The sequence below is a fragment of the Pecten maximus genome, chromosome 4 (genome assembly GCF_902652985.1).
Source record: "Pecten maximus chromosome 4, xPecMax1.1, whole genome shotgun sequence".
In the NCBI taxonomy this organism is placed as follows: Eukaryota; Metazoa; Mollusca; class Bivalvia; order Pectinida; family Pectinidae; genus Pecten; species Pecten maximus.
The window spans coordinates 12479151-12505867 of record NC_047018.1 but is presented as its reverse complement, the minus strand read 5'-3'; the positions used below and the strand labels follow the sequence as shown (position 1 = coordinate 12505867).

The window sequence follows — 26717 nt, the reverse complement described above, 5'->3', positions numbered from 1 at the left end:
CAGATAGTGATAGCCTTGTCTCTCTCTCTCTGGTCGGCAGACACGACGTACCAAAGACATGAAGCCTCTACTCCTCGTCTCACTCTCCCTTCTCCTTACGACAAGCCATGGTAAGGCAGTTTCATTAGAATTCCTAATTTGTATTTGAAAGAATACCTCTTTAGAATATTTTTCTCGAAACTAAATTGCCCATCGGAGTAGATAGATATATTTCAGTAGGTTGAATATCTGGTGATTATATTTTTGAATTTTTATCCAAATGAAAAAGGTTGTGTTAGAAACATGTCGTTAAAGCCCAGCCTATCAAAAGCTATTGTGTCATGGTATATAAAGCATTGCTATGGTTTTTTAACATGAGGAAACTTAAATCCTTACTTACGAGATATCAGACTTGTCTAGCACCAGTGCCAGATTATCAGCATACAGGGCAATGCATAGCCTGGAACCACTGTCGTAGTGCTCTGGTAATCTCCTAGTTGGTGCGGTGAACGTTCTCTCGTAGTTGGTACTGTGACCGTTCTCTCTCAGTTGGTACTGTGACCGTTCTCTCTCAGTTGGTACTGTGAACGTACTCAGTCAGTTGGTACTGTGAACGTTCTCTCTCAGTTGGTACTGTGAACGTTCTCTCTCAGTTGGTACTGTGAAGGTACTCTCTCAGTTGGTACTGTGACGGTACTCTCTCAGTTGGTACTGTGACGGTACTCTCTCAGTTTGTACTGTGAATTTACTCTCTCAGTTGATACTGTGACCGTTCTCTCTCAGTTGGTACTGTGAACGTTCTCTCTCAGTTGGTACTGTGACCGTTCTCTCTCAGTTGGTACTGTGAACGTTCTCTCTCAGTTGGTACTGTGAACGTTCTCTCTCAGTTGGTACTGTGACCGTTCTCTCTCAGTTGGTACTGTGAACGTTCTCTCTCAGTTGATACTGTGAACATTCTCTCTCAGTTGGTACTGTGAACGTTCTCTCTCAGTTGGTACTGTGAACGTTCTCTCTCAGTTGGTACTTTGACCGTTCTCTCTCAGTTGGTACTGTGAACGTTCTCTCTCAGTTGGTACTGTGAACGTTCTCTCTCAGTTGGTACTGTGAACGTTCTCTCTCAGTTGGTACTGTGAACGTTCTCTCTCAGTTGGTACTGTGAACGTTCTCTCTCAGTTGGTACTGTGACCGTTCTCTCTCAGTTGGGATTGTGAACGTTCTCTCTCAGTTGGTACTGTGACCGTTCTCTCTCAGTGGGTACTGGCTCTCTCAGTTGGTACTGTGACCGTTCTCTCTCAGTTGGTACTGTGACCGTTCCGTATGGTCTTGATGTATGTTTGACCGCTCAAACATGTCTATGGAACGCTATAACTTCCACATATGGCATAAAATATCTGGCTTGAAATTTTCAATATATTATATGATGCTATCTTTAAATGATTTGGTTTGCCAAATGATACTTGCTAATAATATAATGACGAGATGGTTTAACGATACAATATTGAATGGTATAACGATTACACTAAATCATCAAATTAACCAATTATATAATATAACGTTTACACAAAATAATATAACCATGGAAAAAATATTTTAAAGAAACCGAAATATAATTAGAAGTTTTGTTCTAAAGATAATTTCAGAACATATGATATTGAAATGCATGGTAATACATGATGTAGAAAACTGGCGTACAACAACTAGATTGAAGTTAACTGACAACCAGTCAATATTCTAATTAAAATTTCTACACTCGCAAAACAGCACATAGACTTTGAAACATGTTTTGGAAATCCAAACGACCTTGAGTCAGCCTTAAGCTACAGACACGTGTCGTATTCGCTAGGTCGTCAGATAACGTATACTGTTACAAACAGTTAATATACTGGAATAGGTGACCTTTCAGAATGTATTTTTACAATGATAGTATGTGAATAAGGAAAAAATATCTTGTCTTAGAACATTTAAAACCTGAGAATATATAAAGACTAGCTGGTTGATGATGAACTTCTTTATAAACTAGAACAATGGGAATGAGTACAGAAAGGAAAATAAGCAAGCCCCCAGATAACTCCTTAACGATGAGCTGTTGTGATTATCAGATAGAAGCTCAACCTGAGGCATATTAGCGTACGTTTAAATGTAGAATTACCTGCAGCTGGTGAATTAATTGTTAATGATAGTACTTAGATAGCGAAACGAGTTATTTTACTATTTAAGGGACATAGTAACCCTATATAGTATATATATTGTGTGTAGGGGGCTACATATTACCATACTGGGCAGATATAAACAAGTGATTGGACAAAACAAGTTTTAGCACATTTTTAAACAAACTGAGAAAAAGAAAATTATACAGACGTTTAAGGGTAACGATGTTATATTCGTATTCTGTGTGGGTTAGTAGCGACATTGTGGATATCATTGTTGATATTGACAACTTGATATACTATATATTGTTGATTGTTATCTATATAGGACAATAATGTTGAATTTCAAACACGAATAAATCTCTACACATTTGCACCCAAATAGTCATGTAATATACCAAAATGTTTAGACAGGTAGTTTCTAACAATCACCAATTGTTTTCTGTAGATGCTAACAGTTGCTTCTATAGAGTAACGTTATAGTAAGATGCATGTAGAATGGAATGATTCCAAGTCACCTAAATAATAAAACCTGAAAAAAATAGCCATTCTCTTATGCTCACGAGTGTCTATAACACACGATATAGGAACATTTGTTTGACCGGATTTAACTTAAATCTTAAACTTAAACTATGAATAATATTGCACAAATATGGCATATAAGGAGGCATTTCAATCAAGAAAAATGCTTCAACATCATACTTTTAAGACATCTGATTATAATATTAAGAAGAACGTTTTTAAGACAAACTAGCGAGTATGGGACCTTTTTTCAGAAATATGCATCTTTAACCCCAAATCAGCGGTTGATTCCCCCCCCCCCCCCCCCCCCCCCCTAAAAGCAGTCTTCTTGCCATGTCTAGGGTTCTTGATAGCGTATAAACAGAGCATTTTTGATGTTTGAAATACCTCCTTATATGCAAAACTGTCATGTACATACATATCATAAATTCAAATTTTGTCAAACCAGTTTGTGAGAAAAACGGCATGGCTATTTTGTGTGCATTGTATTTTCGAATGTTTTGCTGAAACTTACAAACATAACGTATTGCACAAATAAGGCATATATGGAGGCATTTTATACTATTTATACTATCTGGGCATCTGAGCACAGTAAGAGGAATGTTTTCGAGACAAATAGTTAAACCGTGGAGTTTGGGGCTATTTTCAGAAATCTGCATAGTTCACCTCATAATATTTACATTTACACTGCAGCCCCACTATATAACTCTACCAAGCTCACTTGAAGGTTACGAGTCCATAACTTCCTAAATCTTTATTATGACGTCATTACTATAGTGACGTCATAATTGTTACGTCGGCGATAACGAAAGATGGCTGTTGAAAAGGCTGTTCCGTCTTTGACGATAATAAATTGTTCATTCATCGTCGGAGAAAAATTCCTGGATATAGGCTTTAAAATCTTTATCAAATGTAAATATAAGAATTGAACTGCTTTCATTTGGAAGTTATGGGCTGATGAATGCCAACTGGACAAAGGCAAATATGATTAAATATCATTAAATTTGCCTTTGTCCAGTTAGCATTCATCAGCCCATAACTTCCAAATGAAAGCAGTTCAATGCTTAACTCTGCGGGTTTGTTGCTATACGTCATAGTGTCTAATAAGAAAGTTTTTGGTGATCGAAATACCTCCCTATATGCCATAATTGTTTTGTATTATTCACAGCCGCCATTTACACTTCAAGGTCAAAAGAGAATCGATGTTTGTGCTTTAATAAAATCAAATCTGGTCAAACAAACGCACGAACTACCTGCTATAGACACTTGTGCGCATAACGACATGGTTATTTTATGCAATATGTCTGATCCACATGGGCTTTCTGTGTTCTACTGAATCATATTTTGCCAAAATTAAAAGGTTGCTTCACAAATAAAGTTCAAAAAGAAGACCCACTGATAGCCATATTAACAATATGACAAGTTACTTAAAATAGTGATTTATAAGATTGAAAAATATCACTCTATTTGCTTTTTACATGAACCTTAAATTGTATATTAGTATGATTTTTTTAGGCTTGTAAAATATCACTGTTTTACTAGATTTGCAGTTTAGATACTCTTTAACGTTGTGATCATCCCATATACACTGTTTTAACCCTTGATTTTGATGGTTATAGGTTTTATATTGGATAGTATCACCAATAAGAAGGTTTGTTATGGAGAACTAGGATGTTTCACCACAGACGCACCTTTTAATGGCCTACAGCGACCTATCACTGTGGTACCGGCGTCACCAGCCGACATTCAGACCAAGTTCCTCCTCTACACCAGGTCAGTATGGGGTAGTTATATATCGCATGGTAGTTTATATACTATAACATGACAAAACTAAATCATTTTCATCATAACCACAACAAGTAGTAGGACGAAACATCTTTAAGATGAAGTTTTATTATCATTCTCCGACATACAGAACATCTATTAGTTAGTTCTTATCATTTAAATTTGTAAAACCATAAGACGTCACACTATATTACATGCCAACCTCATAACGTAATAAACAATAATGAATGAAAAATACTCGAGTGTGGTATTCGGGGAGGTGAATGTTTACAGGAGAGTGGAATTCTGGGGGGTGCATGTTTATACGAGAGTGGAATTCTGGGAGGTGAATGTTTATACGAGAGTGGAATTCGGGGACGTGAATGTTTATATCAGAATGAAATTCGTGGAGTTGAATGTTTATACGAGAGTAGAATTCGGGGAGGTGATCAGAAAAGGACACATTCATTGAGATAAAGTTTACATGTTATACCAATCATTCTCAGCGAATTTCTTTTTTAATTTTCAGGATTTTACATTTTTACATTTTACATCAAAGTCTTCTAACTACTAAATGTCTACTTTCAGTTGTCTGGTAAAAATCTAGCCTATCAAATGCATTGATAATTAATGTCCGTGACATTTCCAGAGACAATCCTACATCAGCCGAAGAGCAGGTATTGTCATACACAGACGCGTCGACTATAGCGACGTCCTTTTACGACGGCTACAAACCTACTAAGTTCATCATTCACGGCTTCACACACAATGGTCACCGCCAATGGATCCTAAATATGAAACAGGCCCTCCTGAAAAAGGTTGGTAATGTCCTTAGCCTGCAAACTCACGGTAGTCCTGGATGTAGATAGAAAAGGCCCCGTAATTTCAAATAGAAATAAGCCTGTTTGGCGTATACAAGGATGCTTTTTGCTTTCTTCATTACGTGTATAATGAGAAGGCGTGCTCTTAGACAATTCAAAGCTGTATTTTTGTGAATTCGTAATGAATTTAAGTAAATATAAGTATTAAATGTCACTATTTGGTCACCACCTTAATTTTCAACTGAAATGCATTCCGATTGGGGAACCCACCGCCATGTTTGCAAGTCTACGTGCTTACGTGACAAGTGATCGTGACATGTAACAGTGATTTGTTACAGGAGGATATGAACGTGATTGTGGTTGACTGGGGCCATGGGGCGGCTATCCCGTACGCTCAGGCCACTGCTAATACCCGTGTAGTGGGCGCACAGACTGGCCTACTCATCCTCAAACTCATCAACGTCACGAGTACCACAGCTGCACGGGTGCACGTCATCGGCCATAGCCTCGGAGCCCACATTTCAGGGTATGCTGGGGACAGGGTGCCACACCTCGGTAGGATAACAGGTAAGAAATATAGAGGTGACAAATGTGAGAATAGGCAAAAGATATTGCGGTCAGGCACGTGATAACAGGTCAATAAGACTGAGGTAAAGTACGTGATAACAGGTAAAATAAGACTGAGGTAAAGCACGTGATAACAGGTCAATAAGACTAAGGTATGACACGTGATAACAGGTAAAATAAGACTGAGGTAAGGCACGTGATAATAGGTAAAATAAGACTGAGGTCTGACACGTGATAACAGGTAAATTAAGACTGAGGTAAGGCACGTGATAACAGGTAAAATAAGACTGAGGTCTGACACGTGATAACAGGTAAATTAAGACTGAGGTAAGGCACGTGACAACAGGTAAAATAAGACTGAGGTATGACACGTGATAACAGGAAAAATAAGACTGAGGTAAGGCACGTGATAACAGGTAAAATATGACTGAGGTAAGGCACGTGATAACTGGTAAAATAAGACTGAGGTAAGGCACGTGATAACAGGTAAAATATGACTGAGGTAAGGCACGTGATAACTGGTAAAATAAGACTGAGGTAAGGCACGTGATAACAGGTAAAATATGAGGTAAGACACGTGATAGCAGGTAAAATAAGACTGAGGTAAGGCACGTGATAACTGGTAAAATAAGACTGAGGTAAGGCACGTGATAACAGGTAAAATAGGAGGTAAGGCACGTGATAACAGGTAAAATAAGACTGAGGTAAAGCACGTGATAATAGGAAAAATATGAGGTAAGACACGTGATAACTGGTAAAATAAGACTGAGGTAAGGCACGTGATAACAGGTTAAATAAGACTGAGGTAAGGCACGTGATAACAGGTAAAATAAGACTGAGGTGAGGCACGTGATAACAGATAAAATAGGAGGTAAGGCACGTGATAACTGGTAAAATATGAGGTAAGACACGTGATAACAGGTAAAATAAGACTGAGGTAAGGCACGTGATAACTGGTAAAATAAGACTGAGGTGAGGCACGTGATAACAGATAAAATAGGAGGTAAGGCACGTGATAACTGGTAAAATAAGACTGAGGTAAGGCACGTGATAACTGGTAAAATAAGACTGAGGTAAGGCACGTGATAACAGGTAAAATAAGACTTAGGTAAGGCACGTGATACCTGGTAAAATAAGGGGATCCTGAAGTTGGTTCCGAGTCCGAGTTCCGAGTTCCGTTTAAGTAAAACGGAACTCGGAACTGGTTAAACGGAACTCGGAACTGGTTAAACGGAACTCGGAACTGGTTCCGAGTTCCGTTTATCATAAACGGAACTGGGACCAAAACCAATAAAGCTAATACATAGTATTTCAGTTTTTCTTAAACGGAACTCGGAACTGGGACCTTAATCAATAAAGCTAATACATAGTATTTCAGTTTTTCTTAAACGGAACTCGGAACTAGGAAACAACTTCAGGCTCCCAAAATAAGATTGAGGTAAGCCACATGATAACTAGTAAAATAATATTGAAGTTAAGCACTTAAAAACAGGTAAAATAGTCTGACATGATTACAGGTAAAATTGATAATATAGATATGTTGATATATATATAAAGGCACGTAATAACAGGTAAAATAACATTTGGGTAAGGCACGCGAGAACAGGTAAAGCAATATCAAATCGGGTTAAGGCACGTGATGACACGTAAAATGATATTTAGGCAAGGCACGTGATGACCGGTGAATTAAGATTTGGGTAAGGCAAGTGACAACAATAAAATAAATCACAGATTATAATTGTTTCAAAGTAACAAGAGGCGAACTTATATCAGGTAGAAGCGAACTTCATAACACTTTACTCAAGGTACAGACGACCTTACCACATTATATAAGGTGCAGGCGACCTTACCACGTTATATAAGGTACAGGCGACCTTACGACATTATATAAGGTGCAGGCGACCTTACCACGTTATATAAGGTACAGGCGACCTTACCACATTATATAAGGTACAGGCGACCTTACCACATTATATAAGGTGCAGGCGACCTAACCACGTTATATTAGGTACAGGCGACCTTACCACATTATATAAGGTACAGGCGACCTTACGACATCATGTAAGGTACAGGCGACCTTACGACATCATGTAAGGTACAGGCGACCTTACCACATTATATAAGGTACACGCGACCTTACTACATTATATAAGGTACAGGCAAACTTACGACATTATATAAGGTACAGGCGACCTTACGACATTATATAAGGTACAGGCGACCTTACGACATTATATAAGGTACAGGCAACCTTACGACATCATGTAAGGTACAGGCGACCTTACCACATTATATAAGGTACAGGCGACCTTACCACATTATATAAGGTACAGGCGACCTTACGACATCATGTAAGGTACATGCGACCTTACCACATTATATAAGGTACAGGCGACCTTACCACATTATATAAGGTACAGGCGACCTTACCACATTATATAAGGTACAGGCGACCTTACCACATTATATAAGGTACAGGCGACCTTACCACATTATATAAGGTACAGGCGACCTTACCACATTATATAAGGTACAGGCGACCTTACCACATTATATAAGGTACAGGCGACCTTACCACATTATATAAGGTACAGGCGACCTCACGACATTATATAAGGTACAGGCGACCTTACCACATTATATAAGGTACAGGCGACCTTACCACATTATATAAGGTACAGGCGACCTTACCACATTATATAAGGTACAGGCGACCTTACGACATCATGTAAGGTACAGGCGACCTTACCACATTATATAAGGTACAGACGACCTTACCACATTATATAAGGTACAGGCGACCTTACCACATTATATAAGGTACAGACGACCTTACCACATTATATAAGGTACAGGCGACCTTACGACATCATGTAAGGTACAGGCGACCTTACGACATTATATAAGGTACAGGCAAACTTACCACATTATATAAGGTACAGGCGACCTTACGACATTATATAAGGTACAGGCGATATTACTACATTATATAAGGTACAGGCGACCTTACCACATTATATAAGGTACAGGCAAACTTACCACATTATATAAGGTACAGGCGACCTTACGACATTATATAAGGTACAGGCAAACTTACGACATTATATAAGGTACACGCGAACTTACCAAATTATATAAGGTACAGAAGACCTTACGACATTATATAATGTACAAGCGAACTTACCAAATTATATAAGGTACAGAAAACCTTACCACGTTATTTAAGGTACAAGCAACCTTACCACATTATATAAGGTACAGGCGACATTACGACATTATATAAGATACAGAAGACCTTGCCAATTATTTAAGGTAGAGGCATCCTTACGACATTTTTTCAAGTAGAGGCAAACTTACAACATTTTATAAGGTACAAGCGAACTTACAACATTATATAGGGTCAAAGCGAGCCTACCACATTATTCTGGACAAGGGACCTTAAAACGTTATTCAAGGTAAAGGCGAACATACATCTGGTGTCCAGATGCTGCATTGTGATTGGAGACATGTATTACGCAGGACTAGAGAGTTTGTTGCGATTGGGGACATGTATTGTAACAGGGAGCGGCTCGTAAAACGGGTAATAATGACAGCACACAGCCAGTGTGTAATGATGTCATCGCGGAAATGAATGATAGATAACGAAGGGAGAACAATATCGTTGTGTTTTGAAGGAAGAATCAAATATTGAAGATGGTTTAGACAGGAAGAAAGCTGACGAAACAGAAGTCAAACAAATGCTGGCAACATGTAACCTGAAATACGAAGAAAGGATTCAGAAAGTCATTAGACGTGGGAAATATAAAAGGACAAATGAGAAAGCTAGACAAGTATTAGTGACTTTTGCATCCTCAGAGGACAAGAAGGATTTCTTTGAAAAAGGATGAGAAATATACCAAAATTAGGATCAGTAACGATCTTACAAAAAAGGAAAGTGAACAGAAAAATGCATAAAGGAATGAGGCAAAACAAAAATAAATAAATAAAACGCGATGGGGACATTCATGTTTCAGGTACGGGGGCCGCTCTGAGACCGACAAATTGTCAGACTGGCGAAAAACAAAGACAGTCGTGCTTAAAAGAAATTGATGAACAAAACTTCTTCCTGATCAGTATCGTACAAATATAGGAACAATTTAGAATGCTTATTTACTAATGCGGATTCACTAACAAACAAATTAGAAGAGTTTAGATCTAGAAACAGACTGGAAAAATAATGATTATTGGTATGAAGTACTCTTTAAAACAGTAGATTTGTGCCAATTATCTTTGAGATGTCGATAGAAGGATATGACTTATTTATAAATTACCTAAGCGGGGAAAGCGGAATTCGAGAAACATCAATTCAGATCTTCAAGCAACCGCAGTATTCATTTCAACGGCTTTTAAAGAACACATCTTTGTAAACGTCGACTTGACCAAAGGAAATAACTTTTTGATTGGTTATATATACCAAAGTCCTGGCAGTAGGGAAGAAAACAATGACACATTAAATAATCTTTTAATTGGAGTCGGAAATACAAAATACGAGGAAAGATTGATTTGTTGTGAGCCTCGTATTGAGATTCGTACTCCAGGATGTTCTTTTTAAGTTCTACTATTCTCTGACTATATAGGGCCGTGTACCCAAGGACTGGTCTCATTTGGTTAGTTTATATAGACGAGGTGGCACTCTAAAGCGGCTTTTGCAAAAAAGGATAAAATCGGTGAAAGAACAGTGATCCAATATTTGCACAGCACATAAGGATATCCATAATGATATGGTAGCAACACTAGGGAAAGATGCCCCTTCATATGCTACAGTGAAAACGTAGATGGCGGAATTTAAGCGAGGCCGACACAGCCTTAAGGATGACCTCCGTCCTGGAAGGCCTGTCAATGTTGCAACTCCAGAAATGGTCAAAAAAGCTCATGATATTGTTATGACTGACAGACGAGTCACAGAAAGATACATAGCCAGGAGTTGGCATTTCACAGAAAAGAGTACATTCTATTCTGACCGAGGATCTTTCGGCCAGATGGGTACCAAGACTTCTGACAGTTGATCAGAAGCACCCAGGTGCACATTTTTTTTATCGCGTGCTGATCTTAATCTTTTTGAGGAAGATGCTTCCAACTGTCTTCAGAGATTTGTCACTATGGATGAAACAAGGGTCCATTATTTTACCCCACAGGCCAAACAACAATCGAAACAATGGAAGCACCCTGGCTCTCCCTCGCGAAAGAAGTCAAAGACTGTTCCATCAGCTGGGAAGGTTATCGACTCGCTTTCTGGGATAAGATTTATTTTGCTGAGAGATTATTTCCAAAAGGTACAAACAATCAATGACACATACATGTATTATGCTTCACTTCTGAGGCAGTTACGGGAAAATATTAAACTTGAGCGCCGCGAAAAGCTCACTAAAGGTGGTTTATTCAATCAGGACAATACTTCTATTTACAAGTCTGGCACTGCCATAGCTGCCATTCACGATCATTGTGGCTTTAAATTGATTGAGCATCCGCCGTATTCACCTGATCTCGCTCCATTAGACTTTCATATATTTCAAAGACTGAAAACAGCTATTTCAGGCACCAACTCTCAGTCCGATGATGTCGTCATACATGCAGTGGATGACTTTCTGAACAGCCAAGAAAAGGAGTTCTATAAAAGTGGTATTGGGGCCCTTAAACGCCCGCTGGCAAAAGTGTATAGATACTGAAGTATGTTGAAAAATAATACAATATGTCCGGCCAAATTCAAATCCTTCAATATGAGGCTCACAACATATCAATAAGCTCTCATACTCACATAAGCTGATCATGGGAAATTTCAAATGTAAGAATATCAATTAGGAGAACTACACAACGGAGCACAAAAACAAGGCTGAGACAAAATTCATCGAAACCATCAGGGACACGTACCTCTTTCAACACGTGCAAATTCCAACGGGAATTAGAATAAATCAAGAGCCAAACGTATTGGACCTCATACTCACAAACGAGGCAAATATGGTTGCCAGGCTAGAAGTAAAAAGTGTCCTGGGCAAAAGTGACCATGGCTGAATAGCATTCCAGTTCTTATGTGAACATATTACACAATCTAGTGATACAGTGAAACTTAATTATAACCGTGAAAACTGTACTACGATTAGGAAAGAGTTAAACATATATTGGGAAGCATGTCTAAGACTCGATAACCTGGATGATAACTTCACTGCGATCGAAATTCACATTCCACAAATAAATGTAGGAGAGAAGAAACGTTAACTGCCATTAGATCTCGAAACAGTGGAATCGGACAGGAAAAAGCAAAAATGTTGGAGAATGTTCAAAGGATCACAACAAGTATGTAGACTACGTGAAGGCTAGGAACAAAGTAAAGTACTTGGTGAGGAAAGCTAAAAAACAGCAGGAACAAAACATCGCAAATGAGGTAAAATCAAATCCAAAGAAATTCTGGAAATACCCAAATTCCAAATCAAAAACTAGGACCAAGATACCGTAAATACAGGTAAAGGAAAATGATGAAACTCGTATTGCGAAAAGCGACAGTGGAAAGGCGAGCATATTGCCATATTTTTTCAGCAGTGATTTTACAAGAGAACCAGGAGACGTACCTCAGCTACCTTTGAAACATAATGAAACAAAGTTTGTTTGGAAGAAAATTGAGGAACAGGATATTGTTAAACTAATTAAAAATCTGAATTCAAACAAATCTGAAGGCCAAGACAACATATATCCAAAAATGTTAAAAGGACTTAAACCTGTAATAACTAAACCACTCCAAATACTTTTCAATCAATGAATGCGTACTGGCTGTGTGCCATCAGCTTGGGAAGCGGGGAAGAAAACAGCATTTTTTAAGAAAGGAGATAAGCGTTATGCTGGCAACTACAGACCAGCTAGCTTAACAGGTATCGTAGGAAAAATCGGCAAAATTAAGTCGTATGGTTTTTCAGATGATTCAATACGTTGGACAGAAGATTTTTTGTCTGAAAGAAGACACCAATTTGCTGTAAATGGCCACACTTCCAAATGGAATCAAGTCACCAGTGGTATACCTCAAGGCAGTGCACTGGGGGCCTTCGTTGTTTGTTATGTACATCAATGACCTGGCAGATGTCGTCGATACCAACGCCCTACTGTTTGCCGACGATACGACATTTATAAAGACCACGGGTTAAATGGGGATCTTCAGTGGGGCCTAGACAACTCACAAGAATGGTCAGATACCTAGCTGCTAAAATTCCATCAGGACAAATATAAAGCAATGAATTAAGGATTGAAGAGTAGATCAAACAATTTACATTGATATCAGGATGTTGATGGTCTGAGAACAACAGTAAATTTATTAGAGGTAACGGCAAAGAAAGACCTTTGAATATGACCTTTGGACATGAGGAAATATTCGTTCGCTCTTTTACAGAAAATGTAGTTCAAGCCCCAAATTTAATCAATTTCGAAAACCGTCTAGACAAATTTTGGAGTAACATCACAACATAAACCCTTATAGATATTTGATTATTATATGGACAACGATCTGTACATAGAGGCAATTATGCCTGCGTTCAGAGTATACTAAGCAATACTAAGTTAGGACTAGATTGGGGACATGTATTGTAGCAGGACAAGAAAATGCGTTGTGGTAGGGGAACATATATTGTAACATGATAAGACAATGTGTTGTGATTAGGGAAATGTATTGCAACATGACTAGACAATGTGATGTGGTTGGGGACATGTATTGTAGCAGGACTAGACAATGTGTTGTGATTGGGGACATGTATTGTAACATGACTAGACAATGTGCTTTGATTTGGGCCTACATTTTCGTAGGACTAGACAATGTGTTGTGATTGGGGACATGTATTGTATCATGACTAGACAATGTGATGTGGTAGAGGACATGTATTGTACCATGACTAGACAATGTGATGTGGTAAAGGACATGTATTGTATCATGACTAGACAGTGTGTTGCGGTAAAGGACATGTATTGTATCATGACTAGACAATGTGATGTGGTAAAGGACATGTATTGTATCATGACTAGATAGTGTGTTGTGGTATGGGAACATGTATTGTAACAGAACTACACATTTCATCCTTGTTGGAAACGTGACTTTTTCTTGTAGCAAGGCTAGAAAATGCGTGTAGGAGACGATGGATTTTTGCATTAAAATAAAAAATTCAAAACTTCTGTAACAAGAATAGTTTACAAGTGACCTAAGATATATTTACATTCTTTAGTAAAGATTGTGTTGTTAACATACTTAGGTCATTTGCCCATGCTGAAGTCACAAGCCAATACCACGTGTTTACCATACTCATGGCACGGCTACGACAAATACAGTCGTAAACAACATGCAATTTTAATGAGCGAATAATTAGAATGACAGTTGCTGTCGTAATGATCACCATTTACGTGAGTTTGCTTAGATAATGAACATAGTGATGTCGACAGTACGACGTCTTAATGCCACAACAGTCTCAAGTAAACAATTGGTATTGTGTGGAAGACAATATCGGTCCATAAAGTACATAGGGAAAATTCAAGTAGATTAGTAAAGGTGTACCACGTAGGCTTTGTAGTCAGGTTATTAACGGAACATGTTTCTATCTGCTCAGCATTGTGACTATATAACCTTACCAAACAAAGAAGGTTATTAGATGAGTCTTCCCAAGTAATTCCTTTGGTGTATTGATAGGGGGAACAATGGAATCGTGACGTCTAACTGAATGACTTCGTTTTGTTTGACGTCACTATATTTAAAAGTTTAATTTTGATGTCACGAAATTTCTTGATTCCGGATTAAAATAACCGATTGATCAATATAGCTCCCAAAAGGTTTTGTTGTTATGGTGGATAAAAGGTGAATATCTTCATGATGGAATATATTGATGAAAACGTTAAAATTAAATTCATGATTTTGTGTTTATTTCACAAACAACATTTTTGTCGGGAAAGGTTGCGTCTACACGTGCAAGCACTGCCAGCGACACAGCCCTTAGATAATTAGTGTCAAAATGGACCTTTCTGATATGTTTTACTGCTTTTTATGAAATATAAATACCTTTCATTTAATGAACTGCAGTATGTAATTATAAATATTAAGAACAAACGTCGAATGTTAAAAAATTCTCGACTGATACACATACTTAAGAAAATGATGGATTTTGCAGTGGGTCACTACAGCAAAGACAAATATGCATCTACCTTCATCCTGCTAGTCGTTTTACTGTGTTAACTCCATGAAAGAAAATTATTTTTACCGTGATCCATTTTAGGGATTGAACGTCGCAACAACCGGGGAGATTTCGTTTTATAATTATATTGTTCATTAAATCATTGAAACAGGAACATCTTGTGATGCAACAAGTGTCCGCCATTTTACCTAGATTTATATACACTTGTATTATAACTGTTATAAATGTGTTTTAACTTATACCTTAAATGCCTTTTGAAGGTCTTGACCCCGCTGACCCCTACTTCCAAGGCGGCGATCCTATAATTCGCCTTGATGCCACTGATGCTGACTTCGTTGACGTCATACATACGGATGCCTCCAGTATTTTGGAACTGGGAATGGGAGCCATTCAGCAGATGGGTCACGTGGATTTCTACCCTAATGGCGGGATGGACCAGCCCGGATGTGACTCGGGTTTGCTGGGAAAGGTATCACACACCGTCTGGAACGCCGTCACACAACTTGATTACTATGGTAAAGTGCCACGACATCGAGGCTATGTTACATTATTCTTTTCTTCACCGAGTTAAAAACCAAACACTGAGCACTCTAAAACAAAAATGTACAATTGGGGCAGCAAATAAGTCGATTCTCCCAAAATGTCTTATTGTGTATTAAGCTCGATAACAATCCTACGCAATGTGGCAATAGTGTAGAATAACAGTAGTAAAAATATATCAGTATACAAAAAAAAAAAATCTAATGGGAACACATCAGGATTATAACAGCTTCTATAGGTAAGTCCGAATACATTACTAATCAGTCATTATACATGGCATGCTCTGGGGATTAACATTGTCTAGAGACAAGTGACAAGTACGGTCGTACTTATAATTAAATCATGTATACCGCGTGCTGGTATTAATAAGGCGACCTGGTGTCCAGTACCGTAGACTGGGTCGATTGGAGGTCGATCGGAGTGTGGCAGATAAAGGTCATCGTACTTCAGTTGATTCAAGGAAAGCGACATGGTTCGATCACATGTACAGTTCACAGGCTAACATAACTGTACATGGTTGTCATGGTAAAACAGAGATTCAATACTGACTTTTAACTTGTTTGCTTAAAGTTCTAATTGCCACCTGTCATACAAGATACAAAAAACTTTATTTTACGTCGAATATACACAACAGAGTAGCATATGCTCGAAAGAACTTGTATTTAGATAAACATAAATTAAAACAGATATACAAGCAAGAACATAAATATAACACAGTGCTAGTTAATTATATAATAATTAAGATAGTTAACAAGTTAGGAAAGTGATCACAACTTTAGTTTGTATCTACATCACAGATTTATGGATGAAGAAGAGTAAATCTAAGAATGAACACGTGTATAACGTGTTAATTAAAACACTATTGAAAAGTGTGTACTATACATAAATTATATGCTAATGAAGCGAAAAGAAAAACTTTCCAAAATACACACTTGTTTATTGTACATAATAATAATCTTAATAGTAATTTAAATAAACGAAATTAAACTAAAATGCAGAAGAATAAAGTTAAGACTTGGAGACAAATCTATGAGACAAAAGCATAAAATATTTAAACCAATACATCACAAATAATATAAATCAAGTATAAAAGAATATATGAAAGCACACTTCAAAAGCATATGGAATAGATTAAAAGTCGTACCCCGCAGGACAAAAAATAAGTTAATCATATTGTACACTTACAGTCCTGGCCGTCCCACATACGGAGCAGCCTCCGAAATTCTGAGTAGTTTTCAATCTTTGGCAGGGTATCAGTTAGGCTGTTCCATATGAAAGACGCCTCGTACATGAAGGACATGTTGCCATACCTGGTGGTGTTTACCTTGGGAAGGTGTGCTTTGTTATCTGCCCTAAAATTATACAAAGTTTCTTGTATGTGAAAGAGGTTGCAAATATAGTATGGAGCATATTATTAAAAATTTTAAAAAATGATAAAAAACAAAACAAGAACAAAACATCACAGGCCTTAAGTTTCATCCTGTGAATATATAGGTAAGATAAATTTAACAAACGGTTCTCTATGGTCAGAAGTATGGTCATTTAAGACAAATCGCAAGCCCCCTTTTTGCACCTTTTCAATTTTTCTTTGTGACAGAAATATTGCAGAAATGCCAAATCAGGAGACAACAATCGAAATTAGATAAAACAAAACATTTGTAGATCAAAATGTTGGTTGATGTTTACCATCTAAATAATTATATATACAGAAAGGCTACCTTAATGTAATAAAAATATCATTCATAAAAATATTAAAAATGAGAGGCACGAGGATGGAGCCATCGGGTACCCATTTGATGAGAGATATCCGCTGGCTGATGTTGATTCCCTGTCCCACTCGCTGCTTCCTGTTCCCAAGATAGCTACTCATGATGAGAGATTCCTGAGGAACAGGTCATGTGGAAGATAGCTACTCATGATGAGAGATTCCTGAGGAACAGGTCATGTGGAAGATAGCTACTCATGATGAGAGATTCCTGAGGAACAGGTCATGTGGAAGACGGTCAAAGGCCTTGTGGTGATCCATAAGAATGGCCCCAACCCAATTGTGACCATCCAAGGCCTATCGCCAGTCCTCCAGTATGCGCAGCAATGTAGTTTGGTACCCAAAGCCGGTCCTATAGACTGGTTAATAAGGATGAAAAGTGTCTAAAATACATAGACAGCTGATCATGCAGAATTCTTTCATAAAAAATGTTAATACTGAGAAGCATGCTGACTGGCCTTTTATCCAAAAGGGTATTTTTTCCTGAATACTGGTGTTACTTGAGCATAATTCAAACGATATGAACAGGTACATTTGAAATAGATCCGAAAGAATTGGACTAAGGGCATTACTACAAGATTTAAGCATTCTACATTCTCTGAACTATAGACGAAATATCTGGTCACCTGTGATCGGCAGTGTCCATTCTGCTTCTCTGCAACATATATACATTAGTAAACGTCTGCTAATTCCTTATGCCTTCCGTAATGAGAGGAATGTATAGACACGAACGGGGGTACACCCATATTACTGGTTTGTACAGTATTTCTACTGTGATGCGTGTACTGGTCAAGAAAGAGTATAGGCTCCTAGCATGCAGTGTAAACATATATATATTGTCGTGCTTTCTCTCTAGTGACATTTGTTTCCTTTGTTAAAACAAAGAAACCCTCCTGCTCAAAATTCAATAAAATTATTGTTTACACCGAAAAATCAGCCAATGATCGCAAAAACTCTTGTATTTTATACGTTTCTTTCCAGCTGGAGAAGCAACCGTCGCGTGCAGTCATGAGCGTTCGTACGAACTGTTTACAGAGTCCATCTCCAGCACATGTCCATTCAAAGCCTATCCTTGCACGAGTGCAGCTGAATTTAACCTAGGTCACTGTCTTAGGTGTAATGGCGACGAATGCTCCGATATGGGTTACAATTCAATCAACTTTACCGCGCGAGGGTCTGTGTACCTTCAAACTCAGGGCACTGCACCATTCTGTAGTAGGTATCTTATTACTTTATTTCCTATTTTGGATATCTTAAGATGACAATACGGTATGTTTAAAGGCCATCTAAATAGAAGAACGTTTAGAATCCTTATAAGTCTGATTTCGCTATTAGCGACAAATTTCACAGAAATAACTTAATCAATTCTTAGCATGCATCAGGCTTTTTACCCAGTATTTCCATTACTTTCTTCTCGAGTTTGCTATTATAAATACATTCTGTGTATTTGGCATTGATAATTGTTGTTCTTCATTCCATACTATTGTAGCATTGAAGAATCGGCCAGTAGAATACCCTCACCTGTATGACTATTAGCCATATGCATGTGTTAACAATCTTTCCTTTTGAAACATGTATTTCTATCATTTTCCAATTTCCAGCAGCTATGCGTGTATACAAGTCACGTGTGTTATGTATCTGTTACATTCCCTGTTTCATTAATAATGCCCTAACAATGCTTGTTTTTCGTATTTTTGTTTTTGGTTTAACATCTCTCTAACAATTGTCTGATAATTACTTTACATGTCCCCACCCACTGTTAACAATCATATAGTATTTGCCTCGCATATTTTTTACAACGATACGTTTATTTTTGACAATAATACACGTCTATATCATCCTCGTCCGTATGAACAACGATATGATGGGTGTTTCTTACCTGTCGATTACCTTCTTCTTCCTGCTTTTCTTTTCCTTCTCTAACTGTTCTGAGTGGGCAGCATTAATTCACTGATGTCCATTACATATTTATACAGCATGATGTATTGAAGAGAGGGCGTTACTAAGTTGACCAAACCTGTGCCCAATCCTGATTATCTTTGTTTATGTTTATTATGTTTAATATTATATTAAAACTAAATCACATTTGTTTTTCTGGCAATGTTGTAACTACTTTTCCTCGCCTATGTCACATATGGATAAAAGTTCCGTTGTCGCGATCTCGGATTTACTTTTCAGAAACTTACATTACCAGTGTTGGTGTGGTCGTCGATGAATCAGAAAAACATTTACTCTTCTAGAACACCTGGTTTAATACTCCTTGTTACAAATATTTACGTATCAAACTATAATTCTGATATTTCGAGTAAAGAATAACGGCTCCATTAACAAGCCGGTGTTGTCTGTTTACAGATTACCACTATCAGTTCAATGTGACGGGGAAGAACAACATGGACGGTGTACTGACTGTAGTACTACAAGGTCAAAACGGCAACTCAAGCCCGGTCAAACTGATGAGGTATGGCTAGTTATACAGAGTAAAGGTCAAACTGATGAGGTATGGTTACTTCTTATACAGAGTAAAGGTCAAACTGATGAGGTATGGCTAGTTATACAGAGTAAAGGTCAAACTGATGAGGTATGGCTAGTTATACAGAGTAAAGGTCAAACTGATGAGGTATTAGTTCTAGTTATACAGAGTAAAGGTCAAACTGATGAGGTATGACGACTAGTTATACAGAGTAAAGGTCAAACTGATGAGGTATGGTTACTAGTTATACAGAGTAAAGGTCAAACTGATGAGGTATGGCTAGTGATACAGAGTAAAGGTCAAACTGATGAGGTATGGCTAGTTATACAGAGTAAAGGTCAATTGATGAAGTATGATAACTAGTTATACAGAGTAAAGGTCAAACTGATGAGGTATGACGACTAGTTATACAGAGTAAAGGTCAAACTGATGAGGTATGATTACTAGTTATACAGAGTAAAGGTCAAACTGATGATGTATGATTACTAGTTATACAGAGTAAAGGTCAAACTGATGAGGTATGACGACTAGTTATACAGAGTAAAGGTCAAACTGATGAGGTATGGTTACTAGTTATACAGAGTAAAGGTCAAACTGATGAGGTATGGCTAGTTATACAGAGTAAAGGTCAAACTGATGAGGTATGGCTAGTTATACAGAGTAAAGGTCAAACTGATGAGGTATGACGACTAGTGATACAGAGTAAAGGTCAAACTGATGAGGTATGACGACAAATGATACAGAGTAAAGGTCAAACTGATGAGGTATGACGACTAGTTATACAGAGTAAAGGTCAAACTGATGAGGTATGACGACAAGTGATACAGAGTAAAGGTCAAACTGATGAGGTATGACGACAAGTGATACAGAGTAAAGGTCAAACTGATGAGGTATGACGACAAGTGATACAGAGTAAAGGTCAAACTGATGAGGTATGACGACAAGTGATACAGAGTAAAGGTCAAACTGATGAGGTATGACGACAAGTGATACAGAGTAAAGGTCAAACTGATGAGGTATGACGACAAGTGATACAGAGTAAAGGTCAAACTGATGAGGTATGACGACAAGTGACACAGAGTAAAGGTCAAACTGATGAGGTATGACGACTAGTTATACAGAGTAAAGGTCAAACTGATGAGGTATGACGACAAGTGATACAGAGTAAAGGTCAAACTGATGAGGTATGACGACAAGTGATACAGAGTAAAGGTCAAACTGATGAGGTATGACGACAAGTGATACAGAGTAAAGGTCAAACTGATGAGGTATGGTTACTAGTTATACAGAGTAAAGGTCAAACTGATGAGGTATGACTAGTTATACAGAGTAAAGGTCAAACTGATGAGGTATGACGACTAGTGATACAGAGTAAAGGTCAAACTCATGAGGTATGACGACTAGTGATACAGAGTAAAGGTCAATTGATGAGGTATGACGACTAGTTATACAGAGTAAAGGTCAAACTCATGAGGTATGACGACTAGTGATACAGAGTAAAGGTCAAACTCATGAGGTATGACGACTAGTTATACAGAGTAAAGGTCAAACTCATGAGGTATGACGACTAGTGATACAGAGTAAAGGTCAATTGATGAGGTATGACGACAAGTGATACAGAGTAAAGGTCAAACTGATGAGGTATGACGACAGGTGATACAGAGTAAAGGTCAAACTGATGAGGTATGGCTAGTGATACAGAGTAAAGGTCAATTGATGAGGTATGACGACTAGTTATACAGAGTAAAGGTCAAACTCATGAGGTATGACGACTAGTGATACAGAGTAAAGGTCAATTGATGAGGTATGACGACAGGTGATACAGAGTAAAGGTCAAACTCATGAGGTATGACGACTAGTGATACAGAGTAAAGGTCAATTGATGAGGTATGACGACTAGTTATACAGAGTAAAGGTCAAACTCATGAGGTATGACGACTAGTGATACAGAGTAAAGGTCAATTGATAGAGGTAAGAGTAGTGTCTTCCTGCAATATGGCGCATGTAAGCAGTGTAAGTGAAACTGATGAGGTACAATCTCGACCCTCAATGCCTTCTATGCAAAATCATTATTTCGTTATCCCAAATTGTATCTAAAAATAAGTCCAAATTTTGACATAGAACTGTTTCATAATCCTTGGGCCGGAGATGAGTTCCCACGACTAGATTTTTTATTGACCAGTTCTGTAATTAGGGCATGGTTATTAATGAGTAGAAATATAACATGTGGTTAACTAATAGTGATTGATATATCTTAATCACCAGCTGATGACCATGATGTCATCTAGCAAAATTAGTGACAATTCATCAAATAAGCTTATACATATAATACGGATCCATAACTCTGGTATAATGCTTTACTGCAGTGACAACGAGGTCCACACACAAGGGCACACGATCTCCAAATTCATCACGATCAAAGAGGATATTGGGGAGATCGTGGCTGTAGCTATGCAGTACGATAAAACATCCAGTACACTGACAGGCTGGGCGTATCCGGAGGAATGGGTCCTGTTAGGGGTCTCTCTCATGGACGGTTCTACCCAGCAACTGTGAGTAGAAAATAATGTCATATTCTGAACATATATTAACAAGATTTAAAGATTTATTCATAAACTCAGACACCCTGTTGTGTACAACAAGAGGTCACATACAGTATAGTCCATTGTAATTAACAATTTATAACATATTATACAATGGTATTATGTATACTATTACAATCATCATAAAATCATACACTGACATAGACACAACTGCCATCCATTATCATCATACAATAATATAAAGTATTACACTTTTAATACCATTTCACTTTATACCATACAGTATTATTGACGACACAAGGTTTTCATACTGTGGTATAATATACACACTTACATTCCTAATACAATCCTACACCGACATGTGTACATTAACAAGATAGATATAGATATCCCTGATTGTTATCAGAGCTCGCATTTAAATGTTGATGGGAGACGAATTATTGATACATCGTGATAACTGTTAATGGTCATAAAGCTGTGATATAATAGTGTTCATCAATAACAGCCATCTGTAACAAGGATAATGTGATGATCGTCAAAACATCCATACAAAGTAAGAAATCACATGATCCGGTGTCATTAACCCGATGTAGAATGCAAAGAAATGTCAAAAGAATGAGAAAAATAAACAAAAATAAACAGTTTCTAGGTCTTCTGTGAATAAGTAAAGCAAAAAGGAAATACTAAAACAACTTCTAGGAGCCCATCAGAGAATGTAATGCGTTTTTTTACGTGAGTGGTAGGGATGGCTATCTTCATGATAAGTAACGAATTAAACTATCCTATTAGTACCCCTCCTACGACAACAACGGCGGACGTGTGACCCGTCTCGTTGATATTTTTTGAGGAATTTACCTATTGTTACCTGAATATATGCAACAAAGATTTGACAACGCATATTCCATATCACTTGTCAGGTGTGTAGATAACATTATGTAATGTAATTCTCTATTTCTGGTTTTCAGATCATCGTTTTGTGGCTATGGTAAGAGCGTGAGTAACCACAAAGCTATCAGCATGGGTGTCTCAGGCACCTGTTAGACGGACACTCTTTGGACGGACACCTGTAAGATCTACACCTGTTAGACTGACACTCCTTAGACGGACACTCTTTGGACGGACACCTGTAAGATCTACACCTGTTAGACGGACACTCTTTGGATGGACACCTGTAAGATCTACACCTGTTAGACTGACACTCCTTAGACGGACACTCTTTGGACGGACACCTGTAAGATCTACATCTGTTAGACGGACACTCTTTGGATGGACACCTATACGACCTGCACCTGTTACACAGACACCTGTTACACGACACCTGTTATACAGACACCTGTTACACGACACCTGTTACACAGACACCTGTTACACGACACCTGTTACACAGACACCTGTTACACAGACACCTGTTACACGACACCTGTTACACAGACACCTGTTACACAGACACCTGTTACACGACACCTGTTATACAGACACCTGTTACACGACACCTGTTATACAGACACCTGTTACACGACACCTGTTATACAGACACCTGTTACACGACACCTGTTACACGACACCTGTTACACGACACCTGTTACACAGACACCTGTTACACAGACACCTGTTACACGACACCTTTTAGACGGGCACCTTTCATAGAGACACTAAAGTAACACTCGTTAAACGAATACCTTTTGGACGGACACCTATCAGACGGACACCTATCAGACGGACACCTATCGGACGGACACTTGTTAGACAGACATTTGTAAGACGGACACCTGCCAGACGTACGCCTGTTTGACTGAAACTTTTAGGGCTGTACCTGTTAGGAGGACACCGGTTGGACGGACAGCTGTTAGAGAATGACTCAGTAACTGACACCTGTTAGACGGACGCATGCTTTACAGACACTTATTAGACGGACCCCTGTTAGACAGACATCTATTGTATGGACACCTGTGAGACGAACACCTGTTGGAGGACACCTGTTAGACAGACATCTATTGTATGGACACCTGTGAGACGAACACCTGTTGGAGGACACCTGTTAGAACATAGCACATGTAACTACACTCCAATAAAACACTTTCATACTTGAATTTTAGTGTTTCTTATCAATGTTCGCTCAACAGGGTTTCCCCTTAATAACAGAGAATTCTCCATCTCAGAACTAATAGCCGGTACCAATATTTCGCAATGTTCTGATCGACAAAGTAACATCGAAGTAACTAACACTAATTAAACTGTTCAGTAACTTCCCTTTGTCCTACAGTTCAATGTCTCAGTTCACTATTGTTTGTCTGCAATGGGTACTTGTGCTTGCCATTTTAGTGTCAACATCCTCATTTCTCCACATAGTATACCACCATCCTCACTTCTCCACATTGTATACCACCATCCTCACCTCTCCACATTGTATACCACCATCCTCACCTCTCCACATTGTATACCACCATCCTCACCTCTCCACATTGTATACCACCATCCTCATTTCTCCACATTGTATACCACCATCCTCACTTCTCCACATTGTATACCACCATCCTCACCTCTCCACATTGTATACCACCATCCTCACCTCTCCACATTGTATACCACCATCCTCACCTCTCCACATTGTATACCACCATCCTCACCTCTCCACATTGTATACCACCATCCTCACCTCTCCACATTGTATACCACCATCCTCACCTCTCCACATTGTATACCACCATCCTCACCTCTCCACATTGTATACCACCATCATCACCTCTCCACATTGTATACCACCATCCTCACTTCTCCACATTGTATACCACCATCATCACCTCTCCACATTGTATACCACCACCTCACCTCTCCACATTGTATACCACCATCCTCACCTCTCCACATTGTATACCACCATCCTCACCTCTCCACATTGTATACCACCATCCTCACTTCTCCACATTATATACCACCATCCTCACCTCTCCACATTGTATACCACCATCCTCACCTCTCCACATTGTATACCACCATCCTCACTTCTCCACATTGTATACCACCATCCTCACCTCTCCACATTGTATACCACCATCCTCACCTCTCCACATTGTATACCACCATCCTCACCTCTCCACATTGTATACCACCATCCTCACCTCTCCACATTGTATACCACCATCCTCACCTCTCCACATTGTATACCACCATCCTCACCTCTCCCACATTGTATACCACCATCCTCACCTCTCCACATTGTATACCACCATCCTCACCTCTCCACATGTATACCACCATCCTCACCTCTCCACATTGTATACCACCATCCTCACTTCTCCACATTGTATACCACCATCCTCACCTCTCCACATTGTATACCACCATCCTCACCTCTCCACATTGTATACCACCATCCTCACCTCTCCACATTGTATACCACCATCCTCACTTCTCCACATTGTATACCACCATCCTCACCTCTCCACATTGTATACCACCATCCTCACCTCTCCACATTGTATACCACCATCCTCACTCTCCACATTGTATACCACCATCCTCACTTCTCCACATTGTATACCACCATCCTCACTTCTCCACATTGTATACCACCATCCTCACCTCTCCACATTGTATACCACCATCCTCACCTCTCCACATTGTATACCACCATCCTCACTTCTCCACATTGTATACCACCATCCTCACTTCTCCACATTGTATACCACCATCCTCACTTCTCCACATTGTATACCACCATCCTCACTTCTCCACATTGTATACCACCATCCTCACCTCTCCACATTGTATACCACCATCCTCACCTCTCCACATTGTATACCACCATCCTCACCTCTCCACATTGTATACCACCATCCTCACCTCTCCACATTGTATACCACCATCCTCACCTCTCCACATTGTATACCACCATCCTCACCTCTCCACATTGTATACCACCATCCTCACCTCTCCACATTGTATACCACCATCCTCACCTCTCCACATTGTATACCACCATCCTCACCTCTCCACATTGTATACCACCATCCTCACCTTCTCCACATTGTATACCACCATCCTCACCTCTCCACATTGTATACCACCATCCTCACCTCTCCACATTGTATACCACCATCCTCACCTCTCCACATTATATACCACCATCCTCACCTCTCCACATAGTATACCACCATCCTCACCTCTCCACATTGTATACCACCATCCTCACCTCTCCACATTGTATACCACCATCCTCACCTCTCCACATTGTATACCACCATCCTCACCTCTCCACATTGTATACCACCATCCTCACCTCTCCACATTGTATACCACCATCCTCACCTCTCCACATTGTATACCACCATCCTCACCTCTCCACATTGTATACCACCATCCTCACCTCTCCACATTGTATACCACCATCCTCACCTCTCCACATTGT

The 26717-nt window shown here is 38.8% G+C and overlaps 1 protein-coding gene and 1 long non-coding RNA gene across 2 annotated transcripts; one reads left to right on the top strand and one right to left on the bottom strand.

The window, feature by feature from the left end:
- LOC117325270 (pancreatic lipase-related protein 2-like) lies at window positions 1-23477 on the top strand. The gene is made up of 9 exons (XM_033881382.1): window positions 1-110; window positions 4268-4421; window positions 5062-5230; window positions 5572-5800; window positions 15252-15506; window positions 18278-18511; window positions 19649-19754; window positions 22133-22318; window positions 23275-23477. Exons 1-9 carry the CDS (start codon window positions 59-61, stop codon window positions 23348-23350), a joined length of 1461 nt encoding a protein of 486 aa, XP_033737273.1. The 5' UTR covers window positions 1-58; the 3' UTR covers window positions 23351-23477.
- Window position 23478: 1 nt separating this feature from the next.
- On the bottom strand, window positions 23479-24399 carry LOC117325271. Its single transcript, XR_004532230.1, has 3 exons — window positions 24345-24399; window positions 23933-24285; window positions 23479-23627 (listed from the first exon to the last, which is right to left on the bottom strand). It is a non-coding gene; the product is annotated as an uncharacterized LOC117325271 (long non-coding RNA).
- Window positions 24400-26717: the final 2318 nt, after the last annotated feature.

Coding starts and splice junctions, on each gene's coding strand:
- LOC117325270 (XM_033881382.1), top strand. CDS start 59: ATGAAGCCTCTACTCCTCGTCTCACTCTCCCTTCTCCTTACGACAAGC. Junction 4,422..5,061: donor AAGTTCCTCCTCTACACCAG/GTCAGTATGGGG, acceptor TGACATTTCCAG/AGACAATCCTACATCAGCCG. Junction 18,512..19,648: donor GGGCACTGCACCATTCTGTA/GTAGGTATCTTA, acceptor GTCTGTTTACAG/ATTACCACTATCAGTTCAAT.